The sequence below is a fragment of the Rissa tridactyla genome, chromosome 4, assembly GCF_028500815.1.
Source record: "Rissa tridactyla isolate bRisTri1 chromosome 4, bRisTri1.patW.cur.20221130, whole genome shotgun sequence".
Taxonomy (NCBI): domain Eukaryota; kingdom Metazoa; phylum Chordata; class Aves; order Charadriiformes; family Laridae; genus Rissa; species Rissa tridactyla.
The window spans coordinates 62,201,234-62,217,953 of NC_071469.1; the positions used below are offsets into that span (position 1 = coordinate 62,201,234).

The 16,720-nt window shown below is 44.7% G+C and overlaps 1 protein-coding gene and 1 long non-coding RNA gene across 2 annotated transcripts in view; both read right to left on the reverse strand.

The window, feature by feature from the left end:
- Window positions 1-1,887: 1,887 nt before the first annotated feature.
- Window positions 1,888-9,651, reverse strand: TMEM179 (transmembrane protein 179). Its single transcript, XM_054200660.1, has 4 exons — window positions 9,350-9,651; window positions 5,133-5,270; window positions 3,507-3,585; window positions 1,888-2,132 (listed from the first exon to the last, which is right to left on the reverse strand). The coding sequence occupies exons 1-4, from the start codon at window positions 9,649-9,651 to the stop codon at window positions 1,953-1,955; spliced, it is 699 nt and encodes a 232-aa protein (XP_054056635.1). The 3' UTR covers window positions 1,888-1,952.
- Window positions 9,652-11,702: 2,051 nt separating this feature from the next.
- LOC128909542 (uncharacterized) overlaps window positions 11,703-16,720 on the reverse strand; it is a 49,325-nt gene continuing 44,307 nt past the window's right edge. Inside the window, exon 3 of the long non-coding RNA XR_008466413.1 lies at window positions 11,703-12,061. This is a non-coding gene — a long non-coding RNA (uncharacterized LOC128909542). The remainder of the gene's footprint in view (window positions 12,062-16,720) is intronic.

Consider the following 16,720-nt stretch of genomic DNA (forward strand, 5'->3'; position numbering starts at 1 on the left):
AATGCACTCCAACAGTCCTGATCTCTGAGTTTTAAATTGGTATTAACTAACTCGATCTCCAATTCCCCCTTCAGGAACTCCTTCTTTGATGTCAATTCACAACTGCAAAAAAAAGCCACCGCTGTAAAGCTTTCAGGGGAATTGCATTCCCTTGTGGGCAGAAATCATGCTGAAAAACGAGATCTCTCTACAGATAGCTGTGGCCAGCTGGGTCTATAAAAAATGTTCACAGGACCAGCTCACTGCTTACAGCCCATGGAGGGTTTTTTCCCCTAAACCTATGGGAATTTGGCTATTAAATGTAACGTCAGATTTTATGCCCTAAATGCTTACAAATTCAGGGATTTGTTCTGCCTTCAAATTCTGTTTCAACCAAACGCTTAAGCAGGTACTTAACTTCAAGAACCAGCTCATCCCCAGAAGACAACAGTAAATCTGGCTGTGCTAGCTGCAGGCTTGAGCTCTGAAGCCTGCTCTCTTCTCTCCCCAGCCGCCTTATTTACCAGGCAATATAGATATGCATGGTTTGCACTCATGCTGCAATAATTTGAGTCTCAACTCAAAAACAGCTGCCACGGGCACTGTCTGTAATCACAAACATTCTTTTTCAAACTAAACTGAACTTCTTGCTGAAGTTTTCTGCTGAATTGGGATCTTCTGTGTAATGTGTGCCCAGGGACAGCTGCTTGGTTGTAGTACAACTTTACTTCTCTGCCATGCAAATCCCACACTCATCAGAGCGACCCTCCTTAATTACCGGATCCACTCATCTCAACCATCCACCTTATTAGATGAAGCACTAGCCAAGCAAAACTGAACGCAACAATAAAGTCATTAGTGAGCTTTATGAAAATAACAGTTCTCCCTTTTCACAGCAAAATTTGTCAGCCTTGGAACTCCTGCCCATGACTGGGGAGAACAGACCCATTCAACACTGAACTGCCTATAAAATAACTCAGCTGTTCAAGCTCCTTGCTATGTTCATAGATATATAGAGATACCTACAATGCAAATGTTTACAGTAATTTTCCACACCCTATATGAAATAAATATCACAAGTAAATTCTAATACTCAAAACTGAATAGTATGCAGTGTTAGGGACCAAGTTACATTTTATAAATGCACAAGCATTAATACTACCTACTGAGCCTAATTTCTTAGAATGCAAGCCTCAGCAATTGCTAGCTACACTACACTTCAGTAGTCATAATAACTATTGGTCATGCCAAAATCTAGAAAAAAACAAAACCACAAAAATCCTCCACCATCTTTCCAAATGATAAACAGTTTTTGACAGGTAATGTAATAATTTAGTGGTTTCATGAAATTCATTAGCACGTCCAATATTATATATCAAGTCTGGAACACAGGTCTCTATGTTCTACATGAAATCAGAATCAGAGCAGGAGCAGCAGGTTTGTCAGCACTGTGTCCACACATAGCAAAAGCAGAGACAGCAAGAGCCTGTACCTGGACCAGAGCTGCAATTACCCAGAATGAAGTGAGAATAGACGCGGCTTTACTGGGAAAAGGGAGGAGAGGGAAAGGAGAGGGACTGGACCCACCCCCAGTTACAACCGTTGTTGCAGAATAGTTTGAAGAAATAGCCTTAGCTCTGTAGCCTGATCTTGCCAGCACAAGTCCGCAAAAACAACACCCTTCCCCAAAAGCCAGTGACAGCACGTAGGAGCTCATCTGGCAAGAGCAGGTTACAGATTGTGCCTGGGCAGGACAGAAAGTTTACTGTGCCAACGGCACATGGGGCCATTCGTTCTCTGTATCCTAATAAAAGTATTTCTACCAACAATTTCTCATGGAGGAAGTGGGTGATTCACAAGTACATCTCCCTTCAGGAAAGAAAAGATCTCACACACTCAATACCCTGACTCAACTTCAGCTCACGCTACTGAATAATAAAATCTAGATCCTGCCCTGGAAATTTGCTTACACTTTAGATCATGCCACTTTTCTCATCTTGCAAAGAGGTTCGTGAAGAGGATCTTCCTAGTAACAGCTCCTTCTCATGGATCAGGCTATCTAGCAGGTCCTCCTGTCTGTAGTTGTGATAAACCTTCAGGAAAGCCAGAATGGTAATTCCCAGCCAAGTCAGCCAGGCAGCCCAGAGACCAAACTAGAGAAGAAAGAAATTATAAAGAGGTTAGTACTGTATTGTAAAAACAAAGTCAACCGTCCAGGTGAATGTCAAAATCTCAGCTGGACCAAAACCCATGAAGTCACACCAAATCATACCCGGTGAAATCCTGGCCCTATTGTTCCTCAACTCTGTCAAGCTATTCCTGGCTGAAAAGGAAAAACTCTTTATGTATTAGAAAAACTGAAGCAAAAATGCACTAAGCACAGTAACGAAAAAAACAAATCTGTAAAATACAGGTGCATTCGTTGAACTTTCCATATCTGACATTCTGGCCAGCCCAAAATTCTTTGTTTACTTTAGTACTGCAATATGTTTTAAGACATTTTGGAAAACTTCCTTCCCAAGTCCTTTGGGCTTCCCACTGCCCCTGGAGAAGTACAAATTTTAAGGTATTTCTATTCAAAATGCAGTTGATAAAATCTTACTGATTGAATGTTACACTCTGTGGTAACTGGTTCACATTAGAATGAACACAGAGAGCAAGAGAAATCTACTCCAATCCATTCAAGTTACTGGTGGCTCATTTACACCTGGCATGAGATACCTGGGTTTAAAGTCTCAGATTACATGCTCAGATTACACTAATTTAACTTAATAGTTATGTTAACTTCATAGAAATAATTACACTTTGATTCATACAGGTACTTGAACATTGGCCTCCCCATCTCAGAGGACACTCATTTGTAGTAAGGCTTTCTGGCAGAAATTCCATTTTAATTCTATGATGCCTTTAGCAAAGAAACATTAATAGAATCCCTGTATTTCATTTTTGACATACTGCATTTTTTATTAAAAATACACAATTTAATCACTTCCAGACAGTAATACAGCTGTTTACTCTAATAGCCAATTTAGATAAGAAAGGACTAGCATTTTTTTAAGGGAATTTATGTTCCTATCCCTATCTAAATGAAAGCAATCTTTAACTATTTTCAATGGTCCAATATTTACACAGGCTCAGGTGATCTCAGACAAATTCATGGAAATCAAACCTAACAGCCCCATGACCTGGTGGAAGTCAGACATTATTCTGAACAGCAATGAAGGGCTCCAGGACACCAGGGCGCTGCAACATTTGCACAGGTCATCCTTTGGAGAAACTATATATTTTCCACCATGAGTAACCACATCAGTGGCAGAGTTAGGTTTTGACATGTCCACATTCAAAACTATCTATTTTGAATTTAAAATGCAAATGTGCCCATCACTATTATTCTGATTCAGCACTTGCTGAAGTCAGTGGAAACATTCCCATTGATTTCAGAGGATGGTAGTTCAGATCCAGCAATCCCAGATCAATGAGCAAATGGCAAATGAACTGGAATAGAACCATGACCTAGTCCAACCTACCTGTGCAATAGCAAACTGGTCGTAGAAAGCAGAGTTTTCTAAGTTCAGTTCAAGATCTATATCCTGTAACTCTTCACAGCTACCCAAGGAAGGCATTCGTAGGGGAAAAAAAAAAATTATTTCAGAGATTCCAAACAGGCAAACCAAACACACAGTGAAGCAATATCTTAAATGTGTTTCATACAGTCACAACGGCATGTTCTATCAAAAGATATTTAAGCTATTGCAGTAACGAGGTTGCTTGACAATCTTCTCTAAAACTAGGCTAAAAGAGGCATGTGATTACTTTTAAAAAAAAAAAAAGTATAATTATGTAAGTGATAATACCAATCTTCCATAAGTAGAACCATAATAGTGATTATGAAAACAGTATACTTAAAACCCTCTTCTCCCGCTGCCCCCAAGCCTCCCACATACACGCATCTGGCATCACCCCAGGTTGGTTGCTTCACCCCTCAACGAAACAAAGTGTATGAGCCTCCGTTACCTTTTAACTTCATCAGGGAAAGCCTCAGAAGAAGGGATTGTGTGGGTGTTTTTGTTTCGGATGCTCCAGCAAGGAGATGAGACTCTGATGGTAAGATAGAGGCTGCCTACAGATTTTACAAATAACTTGGACTTTTACTGGTGTGAAAAAAATCCCAGGATTTTGAGGTTGTCTTTCTATCTCTTGGTTGATTTCTGCAGCCTCTTCTCTCTCCTTTTCAGTGCTGTCGGTCATCTTGGGTTCTTATCCGAATATTCGATTAGACGTTTTTTTGTAACTGAATTTTTAACCGAATATTCGAATAATTCGATTAATCGTTGCAGCCCTAAACAGAACATGTACTATGGCATTTTACAACATATGACAATGTGCAACATAAATGTATGCTTTAAGTAGTACGTTTATTCAATATCATATGACATAAAATGTCAACTTTTCTTCTCTCTTCATTTTTATTTCTTTGATAGGGAAAAATCTGCCTCAACTTATCATGTTTCCTGTAAGGAGCATAAGCATTGTGGGATACAGTTGTAGACCATTTTAGGACCTCTACATTTTGTGCGCTGTAAGGAAGTATCAGCCGTCTGTACTTTGCACTTACAAAGTATTTTTCATTTTGTGGCTCTCAGGGCATCCACAGCACCGCTATGAGGCCAGCATCTTTATACCAAATTTTGGATGACGTCGCGGCACAGGCAGGATGAGTGACTTGCCTGGTGTCACACAGTGGGACGGTGGCAGAGCCAGGACAGCAAGCCAGGAGCCCTGACTCCCAGTCCCCTGCCCTGCTCACAAGACCACACTCCCCCCATTCTCAGAGCATTTCCAAATCTAGCTCTCCTTTGGAAATAAAAACTTTTAAACTAATGGATTTCTTTTGCATATGATCGTGATGCATGATCTCTTAAAGAGACCATGAAACACCATGGAAAAGTAATTTTTTTTGTGGGGTACTGAATGCAAAAAAAAAGTTTGATTTGCTTTTTTTTGTTCCAGAGGAAAAAAGTCTGGATTTCCACATTACAAACGCTTTCTCCCCCTTGCTCACCTTGCGTGTAATAACTACAGATTGTTATACCGTTGTTCATTTGTGCATGTATAAAAAAAAAAAGGAAGAAAATGTATTTTTCAATACTAACCTATTTGGCATGCTTCCTTTTTCAGTAATTGCATCACACCACATGTTAAATCCTACACTCACTATAGTGCTAGCAATAAACGTGATAAACACCACAAAGACGCTGATCAGCAGATTCAGGAAGGCATAAAAGAAAGAGCTGCAATAAAAGGGAAGAAAAATGTAACTCATAAACAGCTGAAACACAACATCAGCAATCTCTCTAAGCAGCATACACTGGGCACAAAGATATCACTTTCCATTTGAAACACATCTGCTTTAATTAAGAACACCTAATACATTGAAAAACTATGGATTATGATTTTGAGTCACATTAGCTTCATTTGTGATTGCTTTTGGGTTTGGTTTTGCTTTTTTTTTTTTTTTCACCATAAGAGGATGGCGCTTTAAATCATAAATACTAAGTGGTGATTGTTCATACACAGCATGACTTTCATTAGCTGTAATGATGAAAATCACCATTGTTAAAATAAATGTCATTAGCTCAAATTATATAGTAACTGGAGCTAAAATTATTTCATGACTAAAGTGATAATTGGGACAAAAATTGCCTGGGAGAGGGAAACTAAAAATAAAACAACACAGTACTGATAGCCATAATCATTTTAAGCAATGTAACACAAGGTACTGCCACCACAGGACACGAATCTCAGTTTTATGGGTAATTTGCAGAGCAGGCCAGCTTCTCCTGGGATTTCTCTGACTTTGGTGTCAGTATGTTATTTCTGCCCGATGAACGTCTATTTACCTCAGCCCCATTAAGTCTACCCAAACAGAGCCAGCCCTAGGCACATGCTGTGTTTGGAGTGGGATGGGGTGGGATCCTTACAGAGGTGCCATAAGGCTAAGGAATCGTCCACTCATCTTCCAACCTCACTGCTTAACTCTGCCCCATAGTTCTAGTTAGTAAAAACTTTCTATTCCTTTTCTCATTCATCTGACCAAGTCCTTTGCTATGTGAAACTCTTCCAGGCAGCACTTAGAAAGTCTCATTATCTAAAAACTGAACTTCTACTCTAGGTTGGAGAAAGACTGGCAGCTCCAGGAGACAGGTCATACTATTCAGGCTAGGTGGTAAGGATGAATATGACAAATTGCCAACCTTCATTATGCTGGGGATAGAAGGAGTGTACTCACGCCAAAGAACAAAAAACAGTAGTTTCTTTTCTCTGGTAGCTCATTGAATGAAAAACCAAGAGGTTTTTTTGAGTCGGTATTTGAATTCTGTTCTGGACTGGTCAATCCTAATTTGTACAGGTTATTCATCGTGAGACATATGTAACCTTGGGAGGGTTTCTTTAAAATGTGATGAGGAAACAATTACTGGTGGGCTTAGGATGTTTATTCCTGGGTTGATGTGGCTTTAGAGGGGCTGTCTAGGTTCTCTCCAAAGTGACATTCATCCCATTCCAACACTGATAGAAAAGAAGTGAAATAAACCACCTTCCAGAAGTGCCCTTACAGACTGTAGTGGGAGCTGGATGCCAGAACATCTTACTTCTAGATGAACATTGAGATGAATCCTATTCCTGTCGTTTGGCTTCGCAGGACTTGGTGGACACAGAGTGGTGGGGTCACCATATAGCAAAGGGAGCTAGTATGAGCACACGATGGTTTTGGAGGTTCACTGTCCCTGACCTGACTTCAAATCTAGCCTGGATTTCATTTCAAGTGTCGCCAGACCCATATCCCCTGTGTGCACCAGTGCATGGTATGCTGGCCTGAGAGGCAGAAAAGACTTGAGCTATCCACTGAATAAAAAAAAAAAGTTGACACCAGATTTAGTAATACCTATGAAAAGGAACAGCTTGGTGGAGCATTCAGTGGATCATCACCAGCCCAGAACCTCTAGTCCTCCCTCTATTTCCTACCTTGCAGCACAAGGTGCAAAATCAGGCCTCAGTGTTGCACCTGATTTGCCCTGGTCAAGCAGTAACCATCACTGTGTGGTGGAGGTTCCTCAGGCCAGGGCATCCTGGTACAGAACTGTGCTGTACAGAACTCTCACCTATTTTTCTCCTTAGATCAGTATTTCAAGCTACACGTTCCAGATTGAGTGGATGCCCTGTAGCAATAAATGCGTGCACTCAAAGTAGAAGTCACTTTGCAGTCCTAGCGGTGAAGTATCCGAGCTGGATCTCTACCTTTCAGCTGAGCTGAACAGTCCCGGGCCCAGAGCACGGCTGGCAGCCAACGCTCGCTTTTCCTACTCCTGCAGGCAACTCGAGCTCCGTTTGTCCCTGAGGCAATGGGCGATGAGACCCTTTTAAGAAGGATTTTTAGTAGTCCTAACTACCTGACAGCAATCATCCAAAGCCGTTGCACATGAAGACTGGCCACCTTGCTAGGAGGCACAGGCTGCTAACTCTGACTGCCTCAGGCCAACTCCTCCAGAGCTGGCCCAGCAGCGGTGGCCCTGCTCAATGAGGATTAGCAGCAATGTTGTTCTGGTTCTTCCTCAGTTGCCTCTAATCAGAAATGGGCAGTAGCATTTATGGTGAGGAGCTTGCATTTATCTCTCCAGGCAAACAGACCTTTTTTCACACCCATCTGAAACGTTAACAAATGGCTGACTAAAATCAGAACAGTGGTAGGTCTGGTACAGGATGGACCTTCCTTCTTTAGGAAACTGCTGGTTTCCAGCAGCTTCCCTCTCGTCCCGTTTTACCCTTCTGTGATGCTCTACGGCTGTCTCATCCTGCCAACTCGCTCTGTCCTTCCTCCCCACCACCCCCCAGCCTTCTGCCTCCTTTGGTGCCTGGAACGGTTGTGAACAGTGTTATACAACTGCTAACGCTCAGCCCAAAGGAGACTGCACGCCACTCTTAAAAGGACAGTTTTCAGGAGCCTGTCCAAAAAGTTTTGAACTAAAAAGGCACTTTTGGAAGCAGGCCAAACATCTGATCCAATTTTCACTATTACAAGGTTTTTTACTGCTGGTTTCTTCCAAAAGTTAACTAGTTCTGAACTGCAAAACTGGAAAAAGCATCTAGATTCAACTAATCCTCTATAGATATTTGATCACCTGAGGAAGACGCGTTCAAATGTATTAAGTACATGGGTATGTTTAGAACTTGTAAGGTAAGTTCTAAGATGGAAATGAGTTTCTAGTCTGTATTTACTATAGCATGGTTTAGTATTGGACAGCTTGAGAGTGGTTGGAAAGAGCCAGAGAGACAACACTGCTATCCAGTGCCCAATGTTAACAACATCAGGGTGTTGTACAAGCCCAAATGTGCCTAACAGCCACTGACCCAAGAAACCTCAAGTCCAAATAGACATGGAAATGAGTGATTTACCCTTGGCATGGTCCCTAAACATGGGAAAATGGCCTTCCTAGTCTAGCCAACAACAAAGGTGTGCTCCTGCCTGCCCACCTCTGTGCAGCTGGATGCTTGGAGGGCCCTGGCCCCATGGCACCCCCTGACTGGGTTACCTGTGCCAGGGGCTCTACCCAAGGTGGCAGGACAGGCCACCAGAGAGCCAAGCACAATGCTCCCAAGCTGCTGCCTGGACCACCTGGGTCCTGGCAGAGCTGGGCTGTTCCTGCTGGGCTCTGATGGCCCTGGGTTTGTCTGCACAGAGTAACCAGCTGCCAGTGCAGCCCTGTGGCTGCTGCAGGGACCGCTCGGCACTGCTCTCGTGTCGTAACCAAGCAATAGTTGTTCTCCGCAATAGTTGCCATGTCCATCAAGAAAGCAGGATAAAAATAGAGGGGGACCACCAACTGCTCCCTTCTGCCCCCTCCCACACACAGCTGTGTTGTTTCAAGGTTTTTGACATCCCCAGTGCACATCTGGGGAAGGCCCCCCTTTGCAGGGGCATGTAGTGGGACCATGGTCAGGAGGCACCTGCGAGCCCCAGCCTCCAGCATCGCCCCATGGTCCCCAGCACCCCCCGTGCCCACCACAGCAGAGATGTGGGCAGATGCGGCTCCCAGATTGCCAAAGGGCAGCAGGCGCACAGCAGTGAGTCTGGCCCCCCACACCAAACCCCCGCAGGGGGGCATCCTCCAGAGAGGGCCCTGGGCACAGGTGGGGGTGTACATGGTGTGTGTGCAGACAGACACAGGCAATACACTGCCTCACCCCAAACCCCTCCGGGGGGAACAGGATGATCTGGATGGTGCAAAGCCCAATGCTTCACCCCCAGGCTGCTCTCACTTGCCCCAGCATGCAGAAGGGATGGGCACCCCCTGCCCAGCCCAGGGGTACTTACTCCTCGTGCCCTTTGCAGAGGAAGAAGAGGGTCCTCCAGGCCTGCACCGTGGCCAGCAGCAGGGAGAGGAGCCCGGTGAAGATGCTGAAGCGGCAGGCAGCCTCGGGCCCCCACTCCTGCACGGTGAAGCGCTGCTTCTCCACCGTCAGGTTGGCGTTGAGCCACATGCCCTCCGTGAAGAGCAGGCACCGGCCGTGGAAGTCGTTGCCATTCTCGGAGAGTGGCACCACCACGATGAAGCTGAAGAGGAAGGCCAGGAAGTAGCAGATGCACTGAGCGAAGAGGAAATTGCTGAGCGCCATGTCCGCGGCTCTGTGCAGGCAGAGGGAGGGAAGGAGGGAGGGATGGAGGGAGGGATGCAGGAGGGAGGGATGCAGGAGGCAAGGATGCAGGAGGGAGGGATGCGGAGTGGGAGGTGGGGGAGGATGGAGGGATGAAGGGAGGAAGCCTGCAGCAGCAGGGGGTGGGGAGGGAGGATGCGCAGTGCAATGCAATGCAATGCAATGCCTCCTCCAGACACGGCTGCTGCCTCTCCCGCGGCCCGAGCTGCCCCCGCCAATGGCTTCAGGGCTTGACGGGGGGAGCGGAGAGGAAAAGCTGGTGCCGGGGATCGCTCTTCTTTGGGAAAATCCGGCCGCTGATACACCCTGGTGTCCAGGGGGTTAAATCAGTCCACGCTTCCCCAGCAGGGCTGGGTACCACAGCTCTCAGTGGGATATCCCCCTAATGAGACAGGACACTGATGTCACACTGGTGTTGGTGGCTATGACATGCCCCCCCTCCACAGAAAAAAAAACCAAAAAAAACAGCTTCATCTTGGCTGCTGGATCACAGCAAGTTTTGGCCCCATATTCTAAAAATCTGGCCACCAACCTCAGGCGGTGGCAATAAGCGACGCGGTGCGCAGCCACCCTGGGACCTGCAGACCGAGTGGGTTTGTTTCTAGTCCAGCTGGTCACCCCCACACACACACAAGATACTGCAAGTGGCAGCAAGGGCTCACCAGAAGTGGAATAACTTTTGTTGAACCTTGATGTCAACTGCCCGGGGTTGGGATCACCCGCATTGTGCCCTGGCTGGCAGATGGAGTAGGGGTGAAAGAAAATAACCCTGAGCTCCAGCTGGACACTGAGCTGAGAACGGACCAGCACAGCAATGGCACGTGAACAGTAGCGACAGTCACCACTCACTCGATTCCCAGGGGTGGGCATCAGCCCTGCTCTGCGCTGCCAGCCACCAGTCCCCTGCTCCGCACCACTCTTGGAAAGGCATCAGAGCATCCCCTCAGCTTTAGGGCCCAAAATTGTATGGCCAAGATGCAAGAAAGCAAAAGGCATCAGAAAGAAGGGAGTGACTTGAGCTCACCCACTTGTGCTGCTGCCTTGTGAAATCTCCGTTCTCCCCTAGCTCAAAAATTCAAACTAAACTGACCCCAAATTAAAGTTTCCCCTCAATCGCAATTTCATTTTTCCATTGAAACATGAATCCTCTTTCCAACACAAGACACCACGGTTCATCTCCAGTTCCAGGTAAAGTCATTTCCTAATCCAATTTCCTACCCATGTCCAGTCTTAGATCAACTGCAAGTCTCAGATGACTTCTTGATTCCAGGGTTGTTTCTGCTCCTTTTAGGCACCGTGCTACTTCCCGCATAGTGTTTAGAAGAGCAGACGAGGGACTGGGACCCCAGATATACTGCACATGGGATTTCAGGCTTGTGTTTCCATTGGACAGCAAAACAATTATTTTTCTATGCTCTTAAGAGGTTACAGATACAGTCCTGAGGCAGGCGCTGGGGGGATTCTCAGAGAAGACATTAATTCAGCTTCATCGTAAATCATTCCAAATGCATATTATCTTGAAATCTTGCTCTACCCATACAGGGAAAGTATTTTTTGTGCAGATCCTGCTTCTTGAATAAAAACTTTTGTCAGTATAGATGAAATGTGTCAGGCCATTTTTCTGATCCTTACCCAATTCTGATCATCAAAAATTGTATTTCAATTTTGCAAGATGAATTATAGAGCACTGGCCTGACCCTGTGGGGACAGATGTGCACTCCTAACAGAAAAGATTTTTCTGATATTTCAGTCTAGTAGTAAGGAGGAAAGTTTATTGCTCTTAACCTTGCTTCCAATAAGTGCTAGGTTCCCAAAGGGTTTTGTCCTTTATCTGGAAGGAAATCAGACCTGGATGGAGCTGGAAAACTCTTTTCTTTGAAACCTGACACATCAGATTTGCCAGATAATGTTTTCTGAAGTTAACTTGGGAGGTCAACAGCAACATAAAAGCTCAGTTATTGCTTACACTGGAGCCCACAGAAAGGGGCCAGCAGATGCCACGGGCGTTTTGCCTCGGGCAAGCCCCGTGCTCAGATCTCACCACCAGCAACCACAGGGCTCAGCTGCAGGAGGGTCATCGCAGTGGTGAAACGTGAGGGTCGCTTGTGGAGCATATAAAGTTGTCTTTGCTGATGAACAAAGTTGAGCGAGCGTTTATCGGGGAGTTTTAGAAAATACAGTCAGGCATCTGAAAATGTTAACAGACATGTAAAATAGCTGCACTTAGGAGGCTAACAGCTACTGAAACACAGTGCTTGGTCGGATGGAGCAACCACACACCGGAGTGAGCAAAGAGGTAGAAATCAAACCGGTCAGACACCATTCGTTTGGCAGCAGCCTGGATTTCTCATACTTTTCTCTCATGTACATCCTAAAAAAAATAAATAAAATACACTAGTCAGGAACTTAGTTTATGAAATACACAGCTGTTTTAGTGGAACAAATGTGATGGTGTTTTACAAAGATGTCTTAAACAGGCTCATTTTCCTTAAAATGGAGCAACTGGGGAGAAAGGCACAAGGCAAGGTGAAGGATTATTCATTCTTTCTCCTATCACAGACAATCAAATATACAGATCAGGCAGAAATTTTAAAACAGAGGAAAAGATGGACATATTTCACACAGCACGTAATTATTCTGTGGCACTCATCACAGGACACTGCAGAGGCCAAAAAAATAGATACCGGTTCAAAAAGAGATTAGAGAAACTAATGAGAAAAAAGCACATCAGGCGCTGCTAAACACGGAGCTGGGGAAGTAACCTTCAGCTCAGGAAGTCCCTGAACGGCAGGTTGCTGGGAAGGTAGAGCCACAAAATGATCACTCTGCATTTGCCAGAACCCTCCATTCTTCCCTAAACCAGGCATCTGCTAACTGTCTGTCACTGGAGATGGGATCCCAGGCGAGACGGTCCTTCAAACTGACCCACTATGGCCATTTCGGGTTCTCATTGTAAGAGCTGACATTACTAGCCCGCTGTCTCAGCTTTGTCATTCAAGCAGGGACAGCTGTTCCTCCAAAGCATCCCCCCACGCCTTGCCTTCTGTAAAGGTCTTTAGGAGGGAGTTACCACTGGAGCAGACGTGTCACTGTGGAGGAAGCCGGTGGGGTAGTGCGTGCTATTGCCCAGGACAGAGAGGAGAGACGGATGTGTGCTGAGAGGAGGCTGCACATTCCCCCAGCGCTGGTGGTGCCAGCACAAGGAGCAGAGCACCGATGTTGCAGCCCCATCACGAGCGACAGCATCTCAAACACAACATCCCAGACCTCCTGCTCAGAGGGGGCTTGCTCACTCCATGGCACCCACCTGGGCTTCTTGGGCGGGAACCGAACTCCCACCTCTGTAGGGAAGAAACCAAGGGGACCATGTGCTGACATGGGATTGAAGGTGGTTCGCTCAGCATCAGGGAGGTTGATAGCGAAAGTTTGTAAATTCTATTTATCTGGGGGGAAAAAGCCACAAAAATAAAACAGGCTGCAGGATCAACTGCCATTGCACCTCAGTGATAAGCAGAAAAGCAACCTGGATAAATCAAGATCAGATGTACCGTATTTGCCTGTATTCCCTTCAGCCCCATATCTCCTTCTAGTCGCCTGGCTAATCCTCTGTAGATCAAATAACACTGTGTGAGTTGGACTGATGTGGAATGACTGATGGGGACTGTGGTTTTGGCTGCGCTGCTCCACGCTCCCTCTCAAGTCATTAATTACGCCATCTGACATGAGCAGTGCTCTCAAGTTGATATTTGTGAGGTAAGTGATGAATTTCCTCTCCTCTTGATAGCTCATTAGGACATGTTTTATTATGGGAAAATTTGCTGAGGAATTAATTATTCAGGCAAAAACATTTCTGTGAGCAACTTTATTTTTTTATACATCTATTTTACCTTGGATATAGCATTTCTGTGGTCCAAGAAAAATCATGGCTGCATATCTAGAAAGTGGCTACCATCTTGATAACAGTAACCTGCTGTTTATTTCTGGAGAGGAGGCACAAAGTCATAGCAGTATCTCTGCAGAAGGATGTCCAGGGAGCAATATGTCTGTATTCCAGGCAGACAAAACCAGTCCAAATGGCTGCTTTTGAGCCAGCCCTTCAGTCACCCAAAGGCAACTTCTCCCTGATTTACTTCTACTCAAACAGCTGCCACAGCCCATTTTACCAAATGGTTTAGCAAATGCAGTTTGCCCGTTTAATGCAGCAAATCAGCTCCGGGCTCTGGAGTCTATTTTATTCAGACTCTCTGGTCTGTTTTATTATTATATTAATCCACTATTATTAATCCACAAGTCTTGAGCTACAGTATTGGCCCTCTGAAACTAATAGCAAGGATCCAGGCATCCCGCATATCATCTTACGGTAGTTACTGCAAGTACCACGTTTGGGGAGAGGCTTCTCATGGTAATCACTGTCTTTGAGAAGGTGTCTGCCAATAGTTCAGAGGCATTACAGACAAAGTACGTAACTGTCAGCCACCTGTCACATCTGCATTTCTTCACAGCTACTACTGGGTCATGAATCTCTCAGGGCATCTCATCTGGGAACATCTTGACATTTTGCCTTTTTTTTTTTTTTGTGCAAGCGTTGTTTTTTTAAGTATCTCCATTCTGCCAGGAAAGCTGTCTTGTCTGCGAGGAGGTTATGGGCAGAGAAGGTGCCAGGCTGACAGACTTTAATGGAGCAGTTATCAGGAAGCAACTGAATGTCATTAATGTGTCCAGATACAATAACCTTTGTATTTTAATACCCAAAGAAAAACAAACATATACGAACTTATTCACATCCTGAACTGAACAAGGCCAGGCTGTGGCTAAAATATAAATTTAAAAAAAGGAAAAAAAAAAAAGGATGCTTGAGATTTTCAGATCATCATTAACCCTAAGCTCTGAGTGACTAGTGCATCTCAGACTCCACACAGCACCTTACAGTCTGGCAGAGCTACTATAACAGCTAGGAGGGACACGGTCCCAAAATGTCACATTATTGCTCACCTGCCACTCCTGTCCTCTTTCAAGGAGGACAGAGGTAATGACAAGGGTAGGACAAACTCTAGCAAGGCTCTGATCCCAGGTTCTGCACAGGTGAAGAGTGCATCGAGAAAACAAGCTTCAGGAGCAAATGGATATTTTCTTCTGGCACCAAAAAGCTGTTAGAAAAGCATGGGAGAGTTGGAGACTGCTTAAAAGAACAAAAGGAATGAAAGGGGGAGAAAAAAAGATGACAGAAGAAAGAACACTGAATTAGGAACCCACAGAGTCCGAGCAATCAAAACCCAGCCTGAGGATAAACATAAGTCTGCCCCGCTTTAGATTAAATGGGGTCATTACATATTACATCAATATTTTACATCTGCAGCTTAACCTGTGACTACCAAAGGCTGCAATATCGCCAGATCCAGAAGTCAAGCAGTCACTGAGGTCTTGTGCTTTGAAACAGCGCTGGATCTGCTCAAAACTCCGCACTTCAGAGCCTGTGCTTTTTGCACTTACAGATACTCAGCATCCAAAAGCCCTTGCATCCATATAACAAAGTTTGTCTCAGTGTTCCGCTCTATTTCAACTGCTTTATTCTACCTGGACAATTACTGGGAGGCACTGTTTCCTTTGATAAAATGTCTGTCATCTGCCTCTCTCTAATGCCCCTGCCTGCTCTGTAGCACGAGAGGCACCAAGCAGAAGCTGCAGGTGAGGCTGTGGCCTCACCAGACACACAGCAGCACAGTCCATTGTGTTGTGCACATCCCCTTCTCTCTTTCTACCTCTTACAGGAAGGCGTGTTTAACAGGGGCAATTATTACGACATGCAGAAATCTAGCAGCAATTTTGGGGAAGACCTCTGGACTCTCTTATCCTTAGGACAAAACTGCCTTTAGTGGCGACTGACCATTTGCAGAAGTGAGTCTGGTGCCCAGCTCTCGTAACGCTGACACTCCCACTCTGAGCCTTCTGAAAATCATGCTCAATTTTTTTTCCGGAAGATCACTCAAATGTTTCCCAGCCTTAATATGGCTTTGGAAAAGAACTTCAGCCTTTGCCTTTTTTTTTTTTTTTTTTTCATTTTCTTTATAAAACCATTTTTATGTGCACCCAGTAACTAATTTTTATCTTAAGATCCAGTCATTCCCCTGGGGAATTCTGAAGGTCAGTAATCAACGATGCACCACAAAGACAGCTGAAAAGAAAAAAAAAAAAAACCCAAACCAAAAAAGTCCCCCTGTAAACCACATAATGGTTTTAAATGAGTTATCATTGTGATTAAAAAGGTTTTAGGTTACAGGGGGACACGTATCACAGAGTGTCTTTGCTGTTCATTCTAATTAAACACAAGTTGAATCACATTTTAGAAAAAAAAAAAAAAAAGCATCTCAAATTCTTGTCCAAGTAACTGGGTACTACAAATCAGCATATCTCAATTACTTCCAATGCTGCTGTGCTATTTTACACCAAAGGAGATTCTGACCCACCTGTCTTCATCAGTTTCTATTCCACTCACACAGACATATATACTAAGAGCAGCTAATGGGTAGCGTGCCAATTAATAGCATGTAGTTGCTTTATGTGTGACATATTGTACCATGCATTGATTTTTAATCTGCTCAAACTAGCATTTGTCATGCAGGGTGAAAGTCTGATGTGAGAAATAGCCTCTTCATTTTCCCCGACAGCAATTAACCCTGAGCTAGTCTCCACTGCTCGTGCCGCAGGCAACTGCTCCTGCCAAAAATAAATGCAAAGACTAAGGAGAGAGACGGTTTGCAAAATTAAACTCTGTCTCAAAAGTGAATAAATCAGGACAGAGAAGCACATCCTTAATTCCTGGAGACAGGAGGGACTTCACGGTGACTGTTTACCTCTGATGAGGCAGTGAGCAAAAAAGAACCCAAAAACATTAAGATGGGGCTTTGCCACTGCCTGTGGATGGGACGACACAGATGCAATGAGCAAAAGTGGACTCAAACTGCTTCTGGAGCCACAGATTAACGGTAAAGTACAAGGGTCTTGTGGCTTGTACAGCACATAACCATGTCAC